Source organism: Polistes dominula, unplaced genomic scaffold (assembly GCF_049000335.1).
Source record: "Polistes dominula isolate Pdom_NZ unplaced genomic scaffold, Pdom_raw_medaka contig_29, whole genome shotgun sequence".
Taxonomy (NCBI): Eukaryota; Metazoa; Arthropoda; class Insecta; order Hymenoptera; family Vespidae; genus Polistes; species Polistes dominula.
In genome coordinates this window covers 868,431-893,489 of record NW_028300865.1, presented here as the reverse complement: position 1 = coordinate 893,489, position 25,059 = coordinate 868,431, and the positions used below count along the sequence as shown (strand labels likewise).

Below are 25,059 nucleotides of genomic sequence, written 5' to 3'. Positions count from 1 at the left end.
ATAATATAACATATTTATGTAACAATACAAAATTAGATAAATGATTGATCCCTTGTATTATTATATGGATAAATATATAATCTTAATATATATATAAATTACGTGTCACATTGTTTGTCCGCAATGAATTCCTAAACTACTGAACCGATTTTAATCAAATTTTGCACAATGTGTGCAATTTCATTCAACTTGAAATATAGGATAGTTTATATCTCAATTTATAATCGCAATATTATTTTATTTATTAACAAAGAGTCATGATTATCTCTGTTAGTTCGATAAGATTCTAACAGATGGCGGTATAAGGTAATTCGTTGACTTAAAGACATGTGTATTGGGACTGATTGTGAGCCACAGCAACACGTAGCGGGGGCACCCCTTAGTAATATTATAAATAAATGACGTATTTTTATTATTCTTATAAAAGCTTGTAAAATATCGATATGTTATACATTTTTTTATACTTTATGCAAAATAAAAACAATTTTTAATAGCTTCTAAATTAATAGTATTGTTTTTAGTTATATTAATTATTTATAAAGTGTATGTAATCTCACATATACGTATATAAGAGAATTACATAATTACAAAATGATAACAAACATTGTTATATGTATAATTAATAAGTTACCTTATTTCATTTCATCATACTGTACAAAATCATTTTTTCAATCTTCAATATACATAATTACAATTATGCTTTATAATTTATATATATATATATATGAAAATCATATAAAACATTTATGCAAAATAATTTCTTATATTTATTGCTCATCTATTTCTACTTGTTGCATCTCTTTAAGATCATCAGCCACAGAAAATTCACAGCCAGTTGAACTAACTATCTCACTTATATCTACATTAGCAGCAATTTCAATTAACTTTAAGCCTTCTCCTTGAATAACTTCAAAAACACCCAAATCAGTGATAATTAAATCGACACACCGTTGACCTATAATTATCAAAAAAATGTTATTTTTGTTTTATGTAAAAATGTACGAGTATATAAAAAAAAGAAAAAAAACAGAATAAAATGTAATGGCATTACCTGTTAAAGGTAAAGTACAATTGTCAACAATTTTAGGTCTACCATCACGAGATTTGTGTTCCATAGTTACAACAACTTTTGTATTTGTAGAAGAAACAAGATCCATAGCACCACCCATTCCTTTAACCACTGTTCCTGGTATCATCCAATTTGCTAAATCTCCATTTTCAGATACTTGCATTGCACCAAGTATTGTCAAATTTATGTGACCTCTATAATTAAATAAATCATCAAAATAAAATCAAATGTATGAATTATAATATTGTGTTAATTGAAATAATTTATGTACCCGCGAATCATAGCAAAACTATCATCGCTACTGAAAAATGAAGCTCCAGGTAATACAGTTACTGTTTCTTTTCCAGCATTTATGAGATCAGCATCGACTTCCTGTTCATCAGGAAAAGGTCCAAGACCAAGAATCCCATTTTCTGATTGTAATGTTACTTTTACACCTTTAGGAATGTAGTTACTTGCAAGCATTGGAATACCAATACCCAGATTAGCTGTAAATCATTTTCTTTTTATAACATGTGTTTTCTCTTTATAATTTTTCTAAGCAAAAAAAAAAAAATACAAAATCTTACCATACATTCCATCCTTAAATTCAATAGCAGCACGTCGTATAATTCTTTCTCTCGCTTTACTTGCTGGTGTTACTTTCTTGGGTTTAGTACTTTGTTTAGTTGAACGTCTCTGTCAAGTAAAATCATTTATTATTGATAAAGAAAATAACTTTAAATATTAAAATATATATATATATACAAATGTTTCTTACTTCAATAAGTTTTTCATAACTTGGACCTTTGACAACTCTATCAACAAAAATTCCAGGTAAATGAATCTGATCAGGATCTAATTGACCAATATCTACAATTTCTTCTACCTCTGCTATTGCTATTTTAGCAGCTTTACACATAACAGGATTAAAATTTCTTGCTGATTTTCGAAAAATTAAATTTCCAGCTGGATCTGCTTTCCATGCTTTTACAAGAGCAAAATCTCCTTTAATAGCAGTTTCTAAAACATAATTTCTTCCGTCAAACATATTAGTATTTCTTGGTTCTCCTGAGATCTCAACATTTCCATCTTTATTATATTTAATGACAACACTTCCTTCTTGTATTATAGTTCCAAAAGCAGTAGGTGTATAAAATGCAGGAATACCAGCACCACCTGCTCGTACACGTTCTGCTAATGTACCCTTGAAAAAAAAAAAAATTATCAACGATTAGATTAATAATGAATTAAATATTTATAAATGTTTGTATAATAAAATTCTGATTACCTGAGGTGTCAATTCAACTTCTAATTGTCCACTTAAATATTGTTTTTCTAATTCAGAATTTTCACCAATGTATGAAGCTATCATTCTTTTAATTCTTTGCTCTTTTAATAATTTACCTAATCCAGCATTTTCCGTTCCAGCATTATTTGAAACTACTGTTAATTGTTTTGTACCTCTTTTTAATAAAGCAGATATAAGATTCTCCGGTATTCCACAAAGTCCAAAACCACCAACCAGAAGTTTTGCACCATCATGTATGTCAGATACAACTTCATCTACGCTATTAAAAACTTTTCCTTTTCCTACAGGTGGTGTTAATTTTGGAATTTCTTCTTCCTCTAAGGGAATATCAGTTTTAATGGAAAAGTTAAACGCACATATCTATAAAATAAAATTAGTATATTAATAACTTTTATAACTGCATATTATTTTAGTATATCTCCAATGACAATGCAATATTTGCGTTACGTACCTTTGTAATTTTACAATTTTTATATAAGTTACAGGAACGTGAATTAAATCTTATAAATGTAGGAGTAACTTTACTTATTGCAAAAGCCATATTTTTTATTTTAATGTTGTAATATAGAAGTAATGTTAATTCGTTCACTTTCTGCAAGCACACAAACTTTTCTCATCACACTTATATATTCTTATTTTTTAATATCACTATTGCAATGAATAAATAATATTCTTTAATTACACTGAACAACATATGACGACACAAAATGTCATGGAATTAATAGATAAAATGTTTTTATCACATTACGAAAAAAACAAACAAGATTGTTGCAACATTTGATAAAGTTAGGAAACAGCTTTTGAAAGTATTAAATTTGATAAATATTCATAACCACAAATAACATTTTTTCCCGATAATACTATGTACCTAACCACTGTACCGCATGCGCGTGACTGAAGCGTATTCGCGTGACATCAATGCATGCGCATGGTATTTGCGCATGCGCGTGACATCTGCGCATGCGTGTGGCATCTGCGCATGCGCGTAACATCTGCGCATGCGCGTGGCATCTGCGCATGCGCGTGGCATCTGCACATGCGCGTGGCACCTGCACATGCGCGTGGCACTTGCACATGCGCGTAACACTCGCGCATGCATAATATTCATTGACAGGTATTGTTTACATGGGAATGAAGGTAATAATAAGGTACATTATGCGACATATGGAATATAATACAGGTCTCTGTACAGCTTAATTAATTTACGCAATACAAATAATCAATATTTTATACAAAAATATATCTCCTATATTAAAATATATTCCTCGTACTAATTTTTCGAAATCTTTATCTTAGAAGTACTTTTTGTAAAATTATATTTTATCATCGATGTCGTCCAGCTCTAGCATCGGTAATCGCACCCCACAATTCGATGACAAAATCATCTGTAAATCCGAAAGCTTCCAAATCGGAATTATCTATCGCTTCGGCAAAATCAATGCTGTTGAATTTACCATCGGCAAGTTCCCAAATTTGCGTAGCTGTAATAAAAATAATTTATAGCAATTAATCTAGTGTAGCATTTTGGTTTGTTCTCAATTTACACGATATTCTGAAGAACCAATTTTTTATATAAATTGAGAATTAGGTATATATATATATTAAATGTGTTATCATGTATTTATACCTAATTCAGTATCGTAAATTCCCATAAAGTTCTCCAATATTGTATTAATTTTTCCTACTGCAATCTTGGCAACGTCATCTATCTGATAACAAAGATTATAAATAGATATTGATTATATAAAAGAAGTTGATTATCTATCAAAAAATAATCTTATTGTAAAAATAATACTTACCACATTTTCTACAATTTGTGCGCTTCCATCTGCTTTGAACCTTAATGTTTCTTTACCAGTACCATAACCAGATTTTTTTCCTTTTTTCAAATCCCCTCGTGGTCCAATACTTCCAAAGCCATTTTTTTGTGGTTCTATTAACCTTAATGTAAACGTCGTTCCTTTAGGTATATCTTTTAAAATTTTGGCTACGTCAAAATGTCGTTTTCCGATTAAACTCATTGAATCAATTTTTTCAATATGATCCCCAACTTCTATGACTTTTATTTTATCTATCACAGATCCTTCTTTTATACGTTTTATAAAAGCATATCCGGCACCGTTATCGGTAATAGTAAGTCCCAATGCATCATCAGTTTTCATTAATTCTATCTCTTTGGGTCTACCTAAGAAAAATTGATGATACAAAATTGAAAACATTATCTTTTTTTTCACATATATATTATATCTTACATTCGAAATTTCGTAAGGTCGATATAAACCTTTTCTGTGTGCGAATATGAAATCACCAACGCCAATTTGACTTCCCAATAATTCAGACATTTCCACTTTATGAGTGTTCAAAGTACAAAATAGAATCTGAAAAAGAAAAATGTATAAATATAGTATTGGTAATTATTCATATACATATATATATATATATATATATATATATATATATATTGGTAATATAAAACTGGAATGTGGTATGGAACGCGCGGGTCATTTTAAATGATCAGAAAGTTAAAAGTTCTCTACTCGACTTTCAATACAGCATGCTTATAGTTTTAGAAGGGGGACAACGTTCGTCATGTCGAGGTATGTCACGGTCCGTGAACAACGTTTCCTGCATCCGGTATGCATCCCCCTATCCATTTACTCGCTTTCCATTTTATGTAAGTCTGTTCAAATTCTCCGTACGTTTTGTATTACACGAGGAGACAATATGGAATTCGAAAAAAAAAACACAAAAAATGGAAGGAGTATGCGCATTGTACATTGTTTTTTGTTTTGTTTTTTTTCTTTATAAAATAAATTAAAAAAAAAAAATATATATATATATATCAACTCACTTCTTCCACTGGAATTTCATAACATTCGGCTATTTTTTGATAAAGTTCTCTGACATTACTGAATCCAGATATAAGGCCCGTGGGACTACCATGTGCCAATTGACAATGAAAAACCAATGAAGATTGAGAAACTCGTTGGGAACGATGTTCTTGCGATTGATTAGACATATTTCCTCCTTCTTTATTATTCGTTACATTGGTAGCGATTTCTTCATGATCGTTATCACCACTTTGCTGATTACGCTGACGCTGATGCTGATGCTGATGCTGATGCGTACCGTTAATTTTTTTTTCACTCATCGGTGATCTTGTTGACGGTGAACGCACTTTGAAAAGCGGCATACTCAATTCTAAATGATATAAAAAAAAGTATCAATAAAATAATTGATTGATTGATTGATTGATTTTTTTTAAATCAAATATCGATCGAATTATATTTCTAAATATTTTAATATTTATTTACTATATTCAAAGTAATATGAAAATAAATGATAGATAAATCAATACGATGAAATAGAATCATATCATATCAACGAGATAAAAACAATTGGTTTAATATATTGTTTTAAATGACGAACTCTCTTTTATCTTTGTTATCGCTTATCTGAAATATGTTACATTTTAATTTGTAAAATATACAAAATTATCTTCTATATTTCGTTTACTCCTTTTATTTTTAACATTAGAAGAATTGATTAATACGTTTAATTAATCGTTAATAAAATTACAATGAAATCTCTCGAGATGAGTCCGATTTGTTTTCAATTAAAAACAATAATAATATTTGCGTACAAGTATGACACGTCATCTAAAATATTCGTAATACTAATTCGATCGTTTGAGAATGAATTATGTTAATGATAAAACAATATATTATTTCTTAATATACTTACTATTTTTCTTTTGTTTTGTTATGTTATGTTTTTTTTAATCTTCAACAAGAAATATAAATTATTTGCTAAAAACAACAACAAAAGAATAAAATTACTTTGCGTCTTTTACATCGAATGATATCTCAAATGAAAGAAGATGGAGAACGTATGCAAGATGATGGCGCGAACACTACGCGAAAATATCACAGGTACCATTCAGGATACCGTTCAGACATGCAATCGCATAAGTTTGCTGTACTATTGAGAGGAAAGTTTTTGTTCGCCACTTTCCGTACCTTATCGTTCATGTTTCCCCTTCTTTTACTACAAACCACACTACCTGAATTATTTTCATCTCTCTCTATCTCTCTCTCTCTCTCTCTCTTTAGTTCACGAGTACTTTTTCACTCTTGTAATCTCTCATTTGCTACTGTTTCCCCTCTTAATAATTATTATCGTTTTTATATACAAACATACATTAGATATTTCATTTGAATACATGCACAACACATTCTTAGATATCTAATATACCTTACGAAAAATATAATTCTATTTTTTTTTTTATCTATTTTCAAGTTAAACAAAAGATAGATATATTACTTATCACTCATTATTTTATCATAAGTATATATAGAGATGGAAGTAATGATAACAAAAATTCGAGTATAATAACATTTTCAAATTATTAATCGATAGTAATCAAATAACATGTACGTGTAATAAATTTATTATTTTTTTGTGTGTGTATAAGTTAATTTACAAATGACAAAAACTATATTATATATAATAATGTAGATGTAATATAGAAGTATAAATATATTGTATATATAATAACAACGTTATTTAACCCTTAGAGTGCTATAGACGCATATATGCGTTTAGTACAAATTACTAGAATGATCAATCGACGTATATACGTGTTTGTTAGTATTAATGTAAAATAATGTAATAAATTATTCCGTTCTTACATAACTCAAAGGGTTAATATACTCCATCAAATATTTATGTAATCAACAATAAATGTTGACAAATAGTAAATACAAATCTATTTACTTTCTAGTATTATTATATATATAATTAAAATAGATTATATTACGTGTAATAATAAAAAGTATGACAAAAAAGAAATATCAATAGAATTCAGTCTGCTTATTTTATAAGCTAATAGAAGACATGTCGGTTTTAAATATAAACCATGTCACGCATAATTGCTTATGCCTCATATCTACTACTATTTGTGTATATCTCACTCAAATATCTATTATCTAAGATAAAATTCTTTGTATTTTTGACTTCTCACATAGAACCATGTAAAAATCAGTAATGATGGCACAAGAATACAGCATTTCAATCTGTATTCTTAATTATATTAATGTTATTATCTTACGTACATATTGCTTATATATTCGAATATTATTAAAAAAAAAAAAAAAGGATTTCTCAAAATTCAATTATAGTCTGATTCACATAAAATGGAGTACCTATATATATATACAAACTCCATTATATCATTTTTTTTTAATCATATTTGTTTAAATGTAATTCGGGTTGTATAAGAAAAGCTTTCCATACTCTACCACAATTAGATTTATCTTCCAATGTTAAATAATTTCTCATTGGTACAAGTAAATAATCGTATGGATCTGTATTCAATTGATATTCTTGCATTGATCTATATATAGCTTTAAATGGTGGTTGTTTCTGAGAATGAAACATACCTCGAGATCCATGTAACACTAATGCACCATGTTTCTCTGCTTCTGTACAAACTGACATATACATACAATGATCAGGTCTGTAATTAAATCTACAAGGATAAACATAAAGTTTTTCTGGATGATAATGAAATATTATATTTATAATATCTTGATCTCCCCATGTTATTTTTAATTTATATTCCTTGTGAATGGGAACAACATAATTGGTCCATCTAAATTCTCTCATTCTTGTTAAATTCATCAACATAACGCCAGAATTTACTCCCAATTTTCCATAATATGGATGTTTGGCAAAACGATTATACCAGCCAGTATTTGGATCCTCGTGTTCTGGACTTAAAGCAGCTAGTTGACTGGAATTCATCTTTTTAAATTCATCCCAGATTTTCTCTGGTGGTGCTAAAAACAATGTGTCTGTATCCATGTATAAAACTGCATCTGTGGTGTTTAAAACAGTCTGAAATATATATATATATTATTATTATTATATAAAAGTTATTAAGTAATAAAGTATATATATATATCGAAGATATACTAACTGGTAAAAATAATCGTTGAGCAGCGCAAGGTTTAAATAATTTTTTCCATATTCCTGGATCATTTCCTTCTGGGAATGTTACAGATTTGATTACAAAGTCAAATGTTTTGTTAGAAATAAGTTTCCATTCGGATAATTTTTCATTAAATGCAGGTATCAAATTATTTTCTGTTATTACTATAAATTGCAATGATGCATTTGTAAAAACTAATGCCGATTTAAGCATAGTTAATGATTCATCTAATCTATCTCCACAAACTACTACACAAATAGTTACTTCTCTGGTTGTATGTATATTTATTTTTTTCTTAGGTAAAGTGTATGACAATTTTTCTTTATTATGTTCATTGTATATCTTATTTTTCAAATTTGTACTTAAATTCAATAATATTATCAAAATAGCAAGTGTTAAACACAAGAAAAATAATTTATAAATTGACTTCATTGTAAATTAATTTTGTTTAATTTTAAAATTCAAATTTTTAATAAAACAATTACTTTTGTTCATATTTATTAATTAACAATTGTTTAACCATGCTACATAAGTATCTTAAATCTTTGTTAATAGTATTAATAATATTATTCCGTTTATTAATCTTTTTTACTGTATTAATTTTAATTAACACACATTTCATATATAACCTCACTATCATTAGAAAACAACGATAGTTAGTTACATTTATTTTTTACAAAACAAAGTTAAAATAATAATTTATTATCAATTGAATAAAATAGAATTTGTCTTTTATTGTCCACATATCTTGTTTTCTTTTCATAATCACTACTAACCAAACATTTAACATATGTAAGTCTATCAGTAATAATCACTAATACTATTTACCATGTCAACACACCAGACTACTGAGCCATCTATCGGTAGTTTACTTTACTAAAACTAGACATCTTTAATTTTTAACATCTAGCATTTGAATATATTTTTCAACTGTTTTGTATATTTACTTTAATACTATTATAATAATCAATTTAATAATATTACAGACAAAATAAAAAACAAAAATGAATGAAAAAAATACATCTTACTTTAGATTATATTTAAATTCATTTAAATTAAACACACAATACTTTTATTAATTGAAATTCCTAAAAATTCTTTAATTTAATAGTAGTTTTATCTAATAATGTAAATAAAAAAAAATTATATAACGATACAAATCTAAAATGATGTATTTATGTCATTAATATGTACAATATGTTAAATAATTATTTATATTATAAAAATGATTTACATATTACAAGTGAACCTATCTTAATGGACGTCGCAAGCTTTTTTACATGATATTTAATATTAAATATTATAAATTATCTAAACTTCCAGTATAAATCTTGGCCTTTATTACTTATTATAGACCTTAGGAACTAGATTAATTTAATGCTATTACCAAAAATACATATATCAGTCTGGTTGTGTGCAAGTATTCGTCGTACTTCTATCATTTTACCTTTGATCAATTATATACTTGAATATTTTGTTCTAATTTTTGTATTGATCTTTTATAATTATCCTTTTCAAGAATGATTTCATTTTTTCTTGTTGACTTATTAATATATATATATATATATATATAACATTAAAATGATATAATTATATCATAATGGACCTCCATTTAAAGTTATATTATGATCTAAGTAATCACAATGTATTGGACATAAATGATAAGACACAGCACTTGCATGACCAGACCTTCCAAATGTCATATCAACTCCCAGTTCCCATTGATCTTTAACAGGATCATAAATTTCAACGATCTTTAAAAATGATGATCCATCGTAACCTCCTGAAAAAGAAATATTTGTAAGAAAATCTTGATTAAAAGTTTTATACAAAAAAAGAAAAATAGTATAATTACAATAACACATACCCATTGCATATAATTTTCCATCAAGAACTGTAACACTTAATGCACTACGTGCAATAGATACACTACTGACATAATCCCATACATCACGTTCTGTATCATATCGTTCAACTGATTTTAATTGGCACGATCCGTCATATCCACCTATGACATATATATATTGACCTAAACTAGCAACTCCTGCTCCTGAACGACTACATTTCATAGATGAAACCATTGTCCATTCATCATTTTCAGGATGATAGCATTCTACAGAATTAAGTCTGTTCTTTCCATCGAATCCACCAATTGCATAAAGTAGTCTGTTTATTACAAATTAAGATTATAATCATTTTCCAAATTTTATAATATTAGATAACTTAAGATATTATTACCTATTAACAACAGCTACACCAACACCCAATCTCTTAATATGCATGGGTTTTACATTAGTCCACATATCTTGATCCGGATCATAACATTCAACACTGTTATGATACTCTGCACCAGCACTACCACCTACTGCATACAATAATCCATCCATAACAGCAACACCAAGTCGATTTCTTGGAACTGACATTGGACTACAAGTTCTCCATTGATCTGTTAACGGATTGTATCGATCTGTCCAATCACAATCGTATCTAAAATTTACCCAAACCTTCTTGACATTCATGTACCATTAATTCTTGTCATATTAAAAATCTATAAATATGTTTCATTTGTTATATTAAATTACTAACCTAGTTTCTGGCGTATTATTCCTACCACCAACAGCATAAAACATGCCTTTTAGGAATGCACCCCCTAATCCAGAACGTGGAAATATTAGTGTTGAATGAGTAGTCCATGTTTTGTCATCTGCATTATATCCTTCAAAAACATCTAAAGAATGTTGTAAAAATCCACCTGCTATATAAATGACTCTTGGTGTATTAGGTGTTCTTTCTTTCACTATTGGCTTTTTATGAAGTGTCAAGTCTTTAAATATTTGTGCAAGGTATTCACGACATGCTGGCACTTTCTTTAAAACATCACAATTTTTCATTTGATCACGCAAAAAATTTGGCGTTAGATATTGACAGCGTACAGCTTGTAATATATGTTCCATCTTAGGACCTCTTGCTTCTTCGTTATATTTCACCCATTTTAAAACTGCATTATAAACTTCTCTCTCTTCTTGAACATTGAGTTCATCTTTTCGTACCAATGATATTAACTGCATTGCAGATAGTTGTAAGAACTCTTCTTCTTGACATATCCGATTAAAATGTTGTACAATAAATTGATTTGCATTATGATACAACTTTTGACAACCATGCTGTTCTGCAAAATTTGCAATTCCAATTGCATTTGTAGGATCCAATTGTTTTTCCAAAAATAGAGAACATGCATCTATTACATTACTAACCTACATAATATATACATACATATATATACATATATATATAATTAAATGATATTATTAAATCAATTATATTCATAGATTCAGAGAATATTATTATTATTATTATTATTATTATTATTTATCTTTACTTGAAACATTGTAGCAGCGGATAATAAAGAACACACAGTTATTTCTGTTACACTTATTTGACCAGTATACATAAAACACATTAAGCGAGCCATGGCGGTTGGACAAACTCCTTGAAGTTTTATCCTTGTCATTTCACTTTCTTTTAATCCACCAGTAAACATGGCCTATTAAAGTTATAGCATACAAAGTTAATACAATTTATATATGCATAGAAAAAAAAACAAAAAAAAAAACATTTATAAAGATTCTTACCTTAAAATATGGACTGGCAGCAGCTAAAATAACCTTATGAGCATGAAACAATTCTGTTCCTACTTCAAGTATGACATCGGTAAGCATATGATGACTTCTCATCATAAACATCATTTTCATAACATCGTTAAGATAATTATTCATATAAAATGTTATATCTCCATTATCCGTATGTGTAGATGTACTAGGAGAACCATAACAATAACTTTTTCCTTCAGTTTGCATCGTTGATTTTAATCCATGTTTCTTTCCACGAGTTTTTTTATTCTCTTGACAATATTTTTCTCCATCCATTAAAAGTTATAATCTACGGTCAAATTGCAATATTAATTTGCAATATAATTTAAGAAATAAATAAATAAATGAAAATATGATAACAATGTAAAAAAAAGTGATATCTACATTAATTGTATAAATATTATTGAAATAATATTGCTTGAATTATTAAGATACAAATTAGTCAAATTAATGTAACTATATGATCAGAATAATATAACGTTTTCATTTTTTTTTTCATTCAATCATCAAGAAGACAAATGTTTTTATTGATTAAATTAAAATGTAAACATTGGCTAATTGTAAAATATTAAATCACGATGAATAATATTTGTGTTTTGTTAAAACGAAGATTAATTTGTCTGAAAAAAAAAAAGAAAATCCTAAATACGTAATAGACGTGAGTACTTAATAAGGGAAAGACTTACCAGGAAGTCTTATGATTTTATGAATAATTTTTGTAAATAACGATAATACTCGTTAATAAGATGAAAATAAATGATCATAGACATACGAATAATCATTAGACAACGAACATATTTCGATATAGCAGAAACGACCGATTGTATCCGATGGTCATGCACGATGACGCAGGGATTAGACGACGTTACGATCAGTCGCGATAGATGCGATGTCACTGAACGCGTTTTGTCGCTTCAAACGTAGAATCATTTCCATGCGCACGTGTTACGGCGCGGAACGAAGGATTTCTTCAATCTCTTGCGATCGCGCTTCGTCATGGTCAGAAATCAAAGATCTCTCTCTCTCTCTCTCTCTTTCTCTTTCTCTTTCTCTATCTATCCGTCTTTATTTTTCTCTTATTATTAGTTTTGAAAAGTAACCATCGTCAATGAGTATCGTTAAGCTACACATACTAACTTACTTGCACTCATAACTCCCGCCATTGTTCATAACATTGCGAGTATATATAAAAGCGCAATACTACAGCGCAATCGTACTTTCTCTTACTACGAATCACGTGTCACTTATTCTTTTGTTATTTACAAATTACAAAAATACATTATTTTTCATTGTTGTCTTATTTTGTTATAATATTATTAATAAAAGTCTTCATGTTATTATCATTTTTAATCAATTTTTAAAGAGTATGCGTATTATACATATATAAGCGACATTATTATATATATATATATAGATATTTATTTTGTTTTTCTTTTGTTTTTATTAACAAGCTTTATTGTTAAATAAAATTAACGAGACGAAATGATGATTTCTTTACTATTATTCATTTATTTCAATTTTAATAACTTAAAGCGTGGTCAAAAGTCGACCATGAGGAGGCAAGAATGACATTGTGATGACTCTTCACGATGACTTGCAAAATTACCTTTCCGTTTATATCGATAACATTTAAATCAACGTGCTGCACGACGTCAAATCCGTATACATAATAACTCGTTTGTACTTTTTATTTGTTATTTTATAATCATTGTAATTTCAATGCTGATGCATTTGAAAAAATCGTTAGATGTTCATTTGTTTAGTCTTCATTAGAAGCACGTTGACCTATTATTTTTTTGATTATTTTTACGATACTTTGAAGAAAAAATTAAATTATATTTAATTTGTATTATAATATATTAAGCTTGTTCTCTTTTGTTTTATTATATTTTAAGTAGTGTTACATCAATAACAATAATAATAATAATATATATATATCTGTAGTAAAGAAATGAAAGAATAATACTTTCAGACAATATATTTATTTATTCTTTAATAATATGGAGTTCTCGTCAACAATAACAGCGTTGTTAATAAGTAGTAGTGTAATGTCAGTAATAGTATTATTATTATTAGTATTTTAATGGTAGTAGTAATATAATAGTAGGCGTAACAAGAGAGACGAGGTAGGTTTTACTCAGAAACTTAATCTAACAACGTACGCCAACAAGTCAAATGTGCGATAAGAGGAACTTCCATGCCGTTCAATGTATCTCACCAGTTATTTCTTTTATTTTCTCTTTTTTTTTTTTTTTTTTTTTAATAAATTGGCAAGTATCTTCTTTAATATTAACAATTGTTTTGTTTACAATTTATATTTCTAATCATTTTACATTGAACGTATTTATTATTAAACGTGTCTCAACATTATCTCAAGAAAAATTGCAAATAAATAATGTGAAGGACAAAAGTTCAAAAAAAAAAAAACAAAAAAAAGAAAAAAGATGGCGGATACATTGTACAGCGAGTTCGCTTATTAAGATTGTTGTTTTTCTTTTTTCTTTTTTCTTTTTTTACGTAATGACTTTGAAAAAGTAACAGATTTTGAATATTTCAGATGATATCGTAGAAAGAATTTGAAATTTTATACAGAATATTATTAGAAAATAATGTTTAGATTTCATATATATATATATATATGGAAGATTAAATATCATTTACAATATCAAACGTGAAATTATTTGTGACTACATTCTAATACAGTATTGTAATCAATTTACGTTAATTAGAAACACTTGACTTCACGTTTTACATTATAACGACTAAAGAAGAAGAACAAAACAAAAAAGAAAAATAAACTGAATTCTATTTAACATTAATGTAATATTATTTTCAAATGTAATTAATGAAAACGCAATATATCTGACAAATAGAAAACATTTTCCCCTTTGTTCATTTTAATTATTAACAATCGCATATGTTTCTTTTTTGTTTGTTTTTTTTGTTTTCATAAATTGATGTGATATACACACACACACACATAAATCATTAAATCGTTATAACGATATTAATTGTTAATTATCATTTGGTAAGATTTTCGAAAACAACTTGAACATGCTTCAAAATGTGGCAGTGCTTCGTAGAATATAACAATCATTTTATTGCCATTTATGAGTGAATGGATATATTATAATAATAATAATAATAATAATAATAATAATACAATTATATTAAAGATACAGTTGTAACATTTTCGATATCGCCTACTCATGCTGATACAGTTTTATTTAACTGTTACATGCATAATGTGCGTACACGTGCGTTCGGGATAATGGCCTCATAAATAGTCAATATATATATATATATATGATTTTTTGTCTTCATCTTTTTTTGTCTAACAATTATTGAATTTTCCTTCTCATTCTGGTATCTTAATATTTTATCTATTATTTCTATTTATCTAACCTTATCTAAAGTTTCCCGAACAATAGATAATACAGTTTAACTTGTACTCGTTCTTTGGTTTATTTTTTTTTTCTTTTCTTTTTACAGAACATCTTATATAACATGAAATTATATAAAAAAAAAAAAATAAGAAAATAATATAAAGACTCTGTTACAAAATTACATAAAAAAATACTGTAAGAGACAAAAAAAAAATGAAAAAGATTCTATATAGGGTTATTTGTTGATAAGACCGTACTTTCACATTTGTACATTAAATAGGCCGACTACTCCTCGAATATTGTACACACACATATATATATATATATATATATATATATATATATATATATATTCAACTGCATTTTTTTTTTTATCAATTAATCATAAATTCTAGAAATTTATCGATATAAGAAGAAACGTTCGAATCGAATGGGTGTCACTCGTCGTCACTCTTATATCTTCAATATTTTTTTTTTGTTTTATTTTTTGTTCAAAACAAAAAAATGTCTTGTTGGCGTACAAAGATAAAAGATAATTCATTCGACTTTTCAAAATTTAGTGCGATTGCGAATTTAAGTTAATAATAATAATAATTGGTAAATTATGTATTATACATTATATGTTTTTATACACAATATATATATATATATATTTTAAGAATAAATAATATTGATAGAACAAGTGTTCAATCGCATATCGCCCTAAATTATGTGTCTACAAATTTTCTTATTAATAAATAATAAAATACAGCTTTAAAATTAATAAATCTATCTTTGATTTTTTTTTAGGCTTGGGTAGCACAAAACTGGCTCCCCTATATATATATATATTTTTTTGTTTTTTTGATCGCTTATAATTTTGGATTAAATATTATACATTTGAAATAATTCAATCTGATTTGTTAGAAATATTGTTCTCTTTCTCTTTCTTTCTTTTTTGTTTTGTTTTGTTTTCTTTTGTTTCTAAAATATCTTCTTTTTTTTTAAGAAGTACTGAAAAATGAAGTTTCACATTGTTTTTTAAAAATAATTGGAAAAATTGTTTTTATCATAACAAAATAAACATATAACATTATAATCATTTACAGAGAGAGAGAGAGAGAGAGAGAGAGAGAGGATATTTTTTGTTTGTTTGTTTGTTTTTTTAGATGAATACAATTATGCGATAAACAATGATGAATAATAATTTAATGCGATCATTTATAACATACTTTCATTCATTCAATTTGTGATAGGTAATTTGTTTTTAAATAACATGCATTTTTTTTTTTTTTTTTAAATAAAAAATATATATATATATATATAACAGTTGTATACGACACTACTACCAAATATCTAATGATAAAAGTTAAAAGGGTGCAATTTTGTTTAAATATCAGCCATTTCTTCTTCATCTTCTTTTATCCATTCACTAAAAATTCGTGCGTGCATCATACAATCGTAATAACTTGACAGTTTTAAAATGTTTTTGGTTACTTTTTTTTTTGTTTTTTTTTCTTTTCCAGAATTTAATATTAGTATAAGTTCTAATGTAACATCTAATTTGAGAACTTGTCAACTAAATATCTAATTTTTTTTTTTTTATTATATACTTAGTATAATGGAGTATTTAAATATTATATTATTTTAAGTGAAGTATTGGGCGGATACGACTACTCCTAAGGCCTCGCTCATGAATATCCTTTAAAATTAATTTCTTTCTTTCTTTTTTTGTTTTGTTTTGTTTTTGTTGTTGTTTCATTTAATTTCATACATATATATATAACTCTCTATATAAATCTAATAATAATAATAATAATAATAATAATAATAATAAGTTAAAATATTCAAGCAAATCAATGTATATCTCCTTTATTTCATTCAAAGGATATCTACATAAGGAATGATATTCACACAATAATAGTGTGTAATAATATTTCAATTCCAATTTATATTTCATATACAATTCCTGTAGAGATAAGCATATTGGTACATATTATATATATATATATATATATATATGTATAATATATCAATTGTAATAGAATTTAATAATAAGTGCATATATTAAAAGAAGAAAAAAAAGAAAAATAGTATGACATAGCATAATAAAAAATTTCCTTCATAATCACATAGTACAGATTACTTTGTCTTTTTTTTTTCTTATTTTTTTTTTTTTTTTTTTTTACAGTAAATACTATTATTAGACATTTGTCTTATTATCATCATATGTTGTAGCATAATTATAATATACGAAAGAGAATGATTTCTTTAATTAGATATTTTTCCATCAGAGTAAAACAGTTTTAATAATATATTGCAAATATGTATTTTGGTCCTCATCATATCGTGTAATAATACATATATGTAATAATATATCCTAATCTACATCACAATAAATTAATTTTCAGATTCATTGCGTTTATATAATAATGGTGTGTATGTGTGTTTAATAATAATAAGATTTTAAATTAATAATAACTAATATCATTGTATTATTATTATTTAAAAATTATTAAACTTATATATATATATATATATATATTGCTTATTTTTGATTAGAAATAATTTCTTGAAAAAGTTCACTGTACTGATTGATTATAAATAATTACTTTTTCAATTGAATTTTTTTGTTTTTTGTTTTTTGTTGTTTAATCAAATTTTCATGACAGACAATGTGTACCAATAGACTTTCTCCTCTATTTGAAATAAATATTATGCATTGTTCTAATACTCCATCAAAACATATATAATAAGTATATAACTCGTTGCAGCAAACACTTAACAATATTTCTTTACGCTATTGAACTACTTGACTGCATTTCTACCTTCTCAAAAATTAGAGTCAAATTCCTATAATGAATAAATGTTTCGATCTTTTCAATGTTTCATGTCAAATGATTTCTTCTTAGATATTTCATTTTAATGAATTATTTCATGATGATAATGATAATGATGATGATGATGATGATGATGATTATGATGATGATAGTTATTATGACTAATTAAAGTCTCATTTGCCCATGATTTTTATCATCAACAGGCACAATGATTGTAAGATTGATCATATATCTAGTAAGTGGTCATTCTACGCCGGCAGTCCATCAAGCAAGTCTCTCCTTTCTTCAATCGCAAGAATTATTTATTAAGGTGGCAGTATACAATTCAATTCAGCTAAATTCAATAAAGGGACAGTATTTCTCAACTTTGATTAATGTTAATAATCTTCAAGATTTTTATTTTTTTTTTTTTTTTACATTATTCTAATAAAATGCAAATTATTAGATCAATTTAAAGAACGATTTTATTTTAAGATTGAAACATCATATACCTGCATTAAAATCAATTTAATTTATTATGATTACTCTCTCTCTCTCTATATATATATATTACTATTGAACAACATTGTGATTTTCTTGTACATTAGTTGAGAAATACTGTAATGCACAATATCTAATACCCATTGCTATTAAAAGAGAGACTCAACCAGGGTTGACGGTTAATGTAGAGTTAAAATGCCAACAAGAAAATATTTGAATGTTTGTTTACAATACTACTTTATGAAGACGTTTCTACTCAAGTTTATAGCACTTTTTATCAATAATATCTTATATTTATCAATGTACATAACAAGAAATTTCTTTGTTTGCAAATGTTTGCTTAGTTATGCGACTCCTGATACGGCCTACTACTTTTTAGAGTCAGTCCTCCCGTAAACTGGCAGATTCTTCTATAAATTGACCTATAAATCTGATATTGCTTAAATCAATCAATGCCCCTCAGAGGCAACGATCTTCAAAGCTTGCTGCTTTCAAAATCTCTTACCATTAAATTTCAATCTATCAAGGAGGATGTAAATCGCGGTGATGAGCTCTGGCACTTAATATCGCTTTCAATTCTGACTCAAGTTGTTTTTTGGTTCGTTCGCTTACCGATCGACCTCCAACGATAGGTTGAGCAATTAATCTTGGTGATGGCAAATCTATCATTGATTTGCCACTATCTCGATTTTCATGACTTCTAGCACGGCGTATTGGTTTCTTAACAGGTATAACTTCTTCCTGACCTTTATTATCATCTTCTTGACATTCAATGGAAAGTGTTGTTTCCTGATTTAACGTGTACGTTGAACCACCACTTATAGCTTCTGATGATCTTGTTACATCCATTGTTCCAGAGCCCCATTCACGTGATAATTTACGTCCTATAGCAGATGTTAATTCGCTATTTGGCGATAACAATGCACCACCTTTCGAAGTATAATGAACAGACGAATGTGGTGGTCTTAAAGTAGCAAATACTGGAAAAGATTGACCTCGTTTTGCTGGGCTTCGGGAATACCTGGGTGTTGGTATTCCACCTACAGATTCACCTTTCATTGAAGGAGTACCACCACTAGCAGAGTCACTTTTTGTTGACATCAACGGTCTTAATGTCGCACTACCACCAAAATGTGATCCAAGATGTGGTGGTGGAGAACCACCGTCACCGTGACTCAATCTACGACCTACGGTCTCCAATGGACTTCTTGCTCTAAGATTAGTGCTACTAAGGGTAAACTCCCTTGGTTTCATCGTCGTTTCAAGATTGACAGGTGATAATCCAAGCTGAGAACTATACAAATTGGTAGAACTTCTACTTTTTTCTGATCTTCTAGGACTACGCATCAATGGACTTTTACTTCTACTTCTTTCTTTTCCCTTTGCTATTTTTTCTTCTTTTACTACTTTTGTTGTTTCTGCTTCTTCATGTACAATTTCTATTTTTTCTTCTTGTTGTACTCTATTTTAACAAAATAAAAAACAAAAAGAAAATACAAAAATAAACCAAGAGGATAATATGATACCAAGTAATTTCCATTTAATAGAATATAATTAATAACATCAATACCTTCGTATTTCTTGTATCATTTCAAAAAACTGAGCTTTACTTTTACGCCGTCTACGTTGTTCGTGTTCCTTCTGGAACAGGGATACTTAGTAGATATATATATATATATGGAAAGAAAAACAAAAGTATTTGTAAAAGTTTAGAACTTACTCGTTTAACACTTTTTTGAAAAAGAGAAGCAATTTGTCCTTGTCTAACAGTATGCACTAATTCTCTTGCAGCATGATGAGGTGAAACCAGTTCTACACAATTAATAAACCTATACAGCTTTTGTGAAAAAAACATTACATTACGACTACGCCAAATGGAATTTTCTGATCTATGCCTTAGCCTTGGTAATGTATATTTATAGAATAGATGTTCTCCAGCAAGAATAATAGCTCCTAATACAACACCCATTCCCAAAAGACAAAATACACCAGCTACAGAAGCCACTCCTAATGGTCGAGGTTGGCCACCTTGTTCAGGTTCTAATCCTGTATCCATACCTTCCCGACCATGGATACAAGGTAGTCCACCGTACCTATAAATTTATCAAATAAATAAATAGAATATCTTCATCAATCTCTTTCTATAATATAATTAATATTATTATTAATTGTAATAAATACCATTTTTCTTGTAAAATATCTAATAATCCATTACTAGTATAATTTGCTATAACTTTAGAAATGCTCTCTTTAAGAGGATGGCCCTTTGTAAGAGCAACAGCATATGTGTCTTCATTGATAGTGTCACCAATTTTTTGCAAACGACAACCATCGTCTGTCGCACGATAATAATCCAAAATAGGTGTGTCTGCAATGAGTATATCTAAACTATCATTCCTTAATCTTTCAACACCTTCGGCAACATCTGATAATGAATAACGCGCCATATGTGACCATAATTGAGGATTAGCTCTCTGTACATAATATTCAGCTGCGGATGCTCTGGGTGCACCTACTCTTTGTGATAATAACTGTAATTATAATATATTTTATTGATAAATGAAAACTTATTTGTATATTTATGAAATTGTACAAATTATTCTAAATACTTACACTTTTATCATGATAATTACTGACAGCGGAATGAAAGAAAAGGCCCGCAATAAGAGCAGCTATATTAGCTGTATATGAAGCTACAAAGATGACAGAAAATCCTCCCCAAATATTGATCAAAAATTTATTAGGCCATGATTTTGGTGCTTTAAAAGCTACCAGATGACCACACAAAAGTCCCCACATTACCCAAAGGGCAGAAGCTATTGAAAAATTTTTGCTTCGTTGTCTACCCCATGGATTAAGACCAAACGGACTTAACCACTCATAGATTGCTACTGCTATTGCAGTAAAGTTTAACGAAGTAAATACGGCAATCCATAATTCTGTACTGAATGGAAAAAGGAATGCAAATAAGGGTATCTCTGATTTTAATTTTGGGGCTGTAAGAAAACTAACTCCGCTAAAAAAATATGGCGTAGTAAAGTCTACTGCTTCTGCTCTATGTGCTGATACACTCATCGCAGCAAATGCCAATTGTGCACGTCCAGAAACTAATTCACCCATTATACCATTCCACGTACCACTTCTGCCATTCCTTTTTCCAAACAGACCGTCGTGAGCAACATACAAATCAAAACGAAATCCCAATTCACGTGCCACCAAGGACATCAAATCTATGCTTAATCCATAACAACACATGATGGTGTTCCCATGACGACAAATTAATCCTCTTAAACAAAGTCCTTCTTGTAATTTTGTAGCCATAGTAAATGGTGAAGCTAATGCAGTTACTATACGGTATACCGGCATTCCAATACTTTCTCCACCTTGTTCAAGATATGCTGGAACAATACCACCACCTGGCCAAATTATTGTATCAAGACGAACTTCCTTTCCTCCTTTGATAGTACCCACTTTGGTCCATCTATAGACGAAAGATTTTTATTTTAGACAAATATTAAAATCTTAATCAAAAGAAACAATATATTATGAACCTTAATTGTGTCTTATTTCCAGGAAACCTCACTGCTTGCAAATTTAACAACTGAAACTCAGCTTTATCTTTAGAAATGACTCCCATTGATTTTCTTAATTTATGCGTTAATATTCTAGAAAAATTTTCCCTTATTTCACTTGTTAAAAATTTAGCATTTGAATGTGGAAAACATTCAGGAATAAAATGTTCTTTCAATTGAGATTCTCTAAGACGACTCATCTTTTGGTTTCATGTCTGATAATGTTTCATCCAACGCTTGAGATGTCTCTCTTAATATTCTAGATAATAAGATATCACCATTCATTACTTTTATACTGGAAGGTCTTAAGGCAAGCATTCCAACTGGCATGAAACTTTTAGAATTTAATTCCTTATCCATTATTCTAATTTCTTCATCATCAAAATGATACATTTTGTCTTCGCGTTTAGTTACGGTCTTTTCATTTTGCCATTTATATTCTTGCAATCTGTGTATATCATTTGTCAAACTTGGTAAAGAATTTAATGGTAATTGATTATCCGATATAAGATTAATATTGCGTTCTAAGTTATCTAATGGAGGAGAATTTCCATTCATTGCTATTGATGCTCTTGAAGAACTATGTACGATATGTGAACTAATAATATTTGGTTCGTTAGGTCTTAATTCTGCTCTTAGATCTAACCAGAGCCATAAAAATCTTCCTGAAAGCATTTCAAACTTGCTAGCTGCTGTAAGTATTCTTCTTGCGTTGTTTAAATCACAACCCATCACAACTATTCCACCAGTACCTCCTTCAGCAGCTACTCTTCTTAATCTCATTATCAATGTTTTATCATTCGTTGGTAGATGAATGATTACTCTAGGTGTTAACACTGGTTGATTTGTTTGAAATAGATGTGATACGGGAAGTAAAGTTGTATCGATCAGTAATGTAAATGCATGCCAATTTGCTCTGTGCATTAATGCAGCAGCTGCTGCACCAACTTCTTTAGAACTGGAACCTATACGACTTTCAAAAGGACCATAATTACCCTATAATAAAGTGTCAATTAAATATACATTAGTACTATTTAATATATTAAATAGTAATAATGATAAATTACTAACCTGACGAAGAAAATCACGATGAGCAAATGGTAACCATAAAGCTGGAAGATTCAAGGCAGTAGCAGCTGTAACAAGAAATCTAGCCGCTGAACCTCCACCCATTACAAGGCTCAACACTGTTTTTCCACCTTCGATGTCTGTGCAAAACTTATTTAATAATGACAAAGGATATGACAAAGTATCTTTCAATGGTGTCATTCTTGCTTCGATATATGATACTTCCATATCTGCTTGAGATGATGATTCTAATCTAGCTTCTTCCCATGATCTTTGAAAATCCATCTTATAGAGAGTTTGCGGCTGAGTTAAACATACTACTATACGCCATGATGAATAAGATGTTTTTAATCGAGCTTTTAAAGCTCTGATAGATTTAGTTGCATCTGTTTTTGAAGCTCTGATAGACCTAGTTTCGTCTGCTTTACTAAATATTAACAAGCTTGTTGAAAATCCCAAAAAAAGGAAAAATGCAATTCTTAAAACGGACCCAGACATCATTCTTAAAGGTTTGTTCTTTTTTTTTTTTTTTTTTTTTTTAATTACTTCTCTGTATATATTTGTTTTCTCTTTAATTTCCTTGATCCATATTATTAAAAGGAGGCTCTAATCTATAGGTAAGAAAATAAATTGTTAATAAAATATATATATATATATTTTGTATAACATAGTTATTTTTTTTTTCTTTAAATATACTGTAATATAAATATATATTTATATATATTTATATATATATATATATATTTATTATTAGTTTATTACAAGCACAAAATGAAAAATAAAAGAAGAAGAAGAAGAAGAAGAAAAAAATAACATTGAAATTAATATTATAGCGTGCAATTTATAAAATAAAATATAATTTGTTAATTTTTTTTTTTTAAATAAATCTATATCTATATATCTATATCTATATATATATATAATTAAATAATATAAAATTATACGTACAGAAAAATAATATTTCTCGTGATCTATATAATTTCGTTATTTAACGAATTATAATTTAACGATCATAATCAGGGGATACTTCACCTTTCGGGAGGAAGATCTGTATCCGTTATTTTTGGTGGTGGTTTTAAGAGTACACGAAGATTATTACTTAAACGCCTCATAATAATTATTAATTAAACTATATTAACAACAATTGTCATAAAATAATGTCAATTGGTCGTTTATGGAAGACACGAACCGTCACTCTCTCTTTTCCGAATATCCAACAACCCTGTGCGTATCAGCCATTTTTGAGCAGCCCCTCCCTTTAAATTGCAACCCTATAGCGCACGCAAGCAACATTTCTACACACCCCTCCAAAATGCACACATTCTATCATAGATATGTGTGTTAGGACCAATATGTGTGACATCACGTTCCTTCTTCTAATAACAAAAAATAAAATAATCATAATTAATAATAATAATAATAATAATAATCCTTTTATTTAGGATTTTATTAAGAAAACAATAAAACAATAATTAATCAAATAAAATCAAAAGTTACTTTTACGACAGTTCAATAATGACGAGTAGTAACTGTTTTATAGAATATTCTTACTTGTCTCTCTTTTTGTATTTATATATATATATACAGTTATTATTATTCCAATATTATTAATGGGAATAATAAATGACGAAATAGTATGGGCGGAAAATATTTTTAATATATTTCGAATCTTTTTTTAATTTATATTTGCCTTATATACATATATGTTTATAACATTACATTAACTAGACTC

The 25,059-nt window shown here is 28.0% G+C and overlaps 5 protein-coding genes across 6 annotated transcripts; all 5 read right to left on the bottom strand.

Moving 5' to 3' along the window:
* Positions 1 to 92: 92 nt before the first annotated feature.
* Positions 93 to 3,252, bottom strand: SCOT (Succinyl-CoA:3-ketoacid CoA transferase). Its single transcript, XM_015324754.2, has 7 exons — positions 2,812 to 3,252; positions 2,340 to 2,720; positions 1,830 to 2,255; positions 1,639 to 1,747; positions 1,341 to 1,557; positions 1,052 to 1,263; positions 93 to 955 (listed from the first exon to the last, which is right to left on the bottom strand). The coding sequence occupies exons 1-7, from the start codon at positions 2,899 to 2,901 to the stop codon at positions 768 to 770; spliced, it is 1,623 nt and encodes a 540-aa protein (XP_015180240.1). The 5' UTR covers positions 2,902 to 3,252; the 3' UTR covers positions 93 to 767.
* A 261-nt stretch (positions 3,253 to 3,513) lies between these two features.
* Positions 3,514 to 6,485, bottom strand: kermit (PDZ domain-containing protein GIPC-like protein kermit). 2 transcript variants are annotated; one of them, XM_089178429.1, is made up of 7 exons: positions 6,380 to 6,485; positions 6,105 to 6,169; positions 5,212 to 5,561; positions 4,642 to 4,738; positions 4,160 to 4,545; positions 3,988 to 4,069; positions 3,514 to 3,841 (listed from the first exon to the last, which is right to left on the bottom strand). In XM_089178429.1, the coding sequence occupies exons 3-7, from the start codon at positions 5,551 to 5,553 to the stop codon at positions 3,684 to 3,686; spliced, it is 1,065 nt and encodes a 354-aa protein (XP_089034555.1). In that variant the 5' UTR covers positions 5,554 to 5,561; positions 6,105 to 6,169; positions 6,380 to 6,485; the 3' UTR covers positions 3,514 to 3,683. The 2 variants fall into 2 exon arrangements, with proteins under 2 accessions (XP_089034555.1, XP_015180252.2); XM_015324766.2 differs by having other exon boundaries at positions 6,105 to 6,414.
* Positions 6,486 to 6,794: 309 nt separating this feature from the next.
* On the bottom strand, positions 6,795 to 9,179 carry shams (glucoside xylosyltransferase 1 shams). Its single transcript, XM_015324569.2, has 2 exons — positions 8,341 to 9,179; positions 6,795 to 8,258 (listed from the first exon to the last, which is right to left on the bottom strand). Exons 1-2 carry the CDS (start codon positions 8,782 to 8,784, stop codon positions 7,602 to 7,604), a joined length of 1,101 nt encoding a protein of 366 aa, XP_015180055.1. The 5' UTR covers positions 8,785 to 9,179; the 3' UTR covers positions 6,795 to 7,601.
* A 371-nt stretch (positions 9,180 to 9,550) lies between these two features.
* Positions 9,551 to 13,830, bottom strand: Keap1 (kelch like ECH associated protein 1). Its single transcript, XM_089178114.1, has 7 exons — positions 12,689 to 13,830; positions 11,985 to 12,291; positions 11,732 to 11,896; positions 10,939 to 11,606; positions 10,591 to 10,839; positions 10,220 to 10,518; positions 9,551 to 10,135 (listed from the first exon to the last, which is right to left on the bottom strand). The coding sequence occupies exons 2-7, from the start codon at positions 12,276 to 12,278 to the stop codon at positions 9,948 to 9,950; spliced, it is 1,863 nt and encodes a 620-aa protein (XP_089034240.1). The 5' UTR covers positions 12,279 to 12,291; positions 12,689 to 13,830; the 3' UTR covers positions 9,551 to 9,947.
* Positions 13,831 to 13,965: 135 nt separating this feature from the next.
* LOC107068321 (uncharacterized) lies at positions 13,966 to 24,713 on the bottom strand. Its single transcript, XM_015324571.2, is given in 9 exon segments — positions 13,966 to 20,149; positions 20,258 to 20,328; positions 20,408 to 20,780; positions 20,869 to 21,218; positions 21,301 to 22,168; positions 22,239 to 22,462; positions 22,464 to 23,255; positions 23,331 to 23,938; positions 24,360 to 24,713. Coding segments are annotated over 8 exon segments (4,116 nt in total). The 5' UTR covers positions 23,829 to 23,938; positions 24,360 to 24,713; the 3' UTR covers positions 13,966 to 19,209.
* Between the last annotated feature and the right edge of the window lie 346 nt (positions 24,714 to 25,059).

Bases quoted from the DNA above. Each gene is read 5' to 3' on its own strand.
- SCOT (XM_015324754.2), bottom strand. From the start codon at position 2,901: ATGGCTTTTGCAATAAGTAAAGTTACTCCTACATTTATAAGATTTAAT. The intron at 2,721-2,811 runs GTACGTAACGCA...TTTATTTTATAG, and splicing joins AAAATTGTAAAATTACAAAG to ATATGTGCGTTTAACTTTTC. The intron at 1,264-1,340 runs GTACATAAATTA...ATTTAATTATAG, and splicing joins AGTTTTGCTATGATTCGCGG to AGGTCACATAAATTTGACAA.
- kermit (XM_089178429.1), bottom strand. From the start codon at position 5,553: ATGCCGCTTTTCAAAGTGCGTTCACCGTCAACAAGATCACCGATGAGT. The intron at 4,070-4,159 runs GTAAGTATTATT...CTTTGTTATCAG, and splicing joins CACAAATTGTAGAAAATGTG to ATAGATGACGTTGCCAAGAT. The intron at 3,842-3,987 runs GTATAAATACAT...TTTTTATTACAG, and splicing joins AATTTACGATACTGAATTAG to CTACGCAAATTTGGGAACTT.
- shams (XM_015324569.2), bottom strand. From the start codon at position 8,784: ATGAAGTCAATTTATAAATTATTTTTCTTGTGTTTAACACTTGCTATT. The intron at 8,259-8,340 runs GTTAGTATATCT...TATATATTTCAG, and splicing joins CTCAACGATTATTTTTACCA to ACTGTTTTAAACACCACAGA.
- Keap1 (XM_089178114.1), bottom strand. From the start codon at position 12,278: ATGGATGGAGAAAAATATTGTCAAGAGAATAAAAAAACTCGTGGAAAG. The intron at 10,840-10,938 runs GTTAGTAATTTA...GGTAAATTTTAG, and splicing joins AATAATACGCCAGAAACTAG to ATACGATTGTGATTGGACAG. The intron at 10,519-10,590 runs GTAATAATATCT...TGTAATAAACAG, and splicing joins GGTGTAGCTGTTGTTAATAG to ACTACTTTATGCAATTGGTG.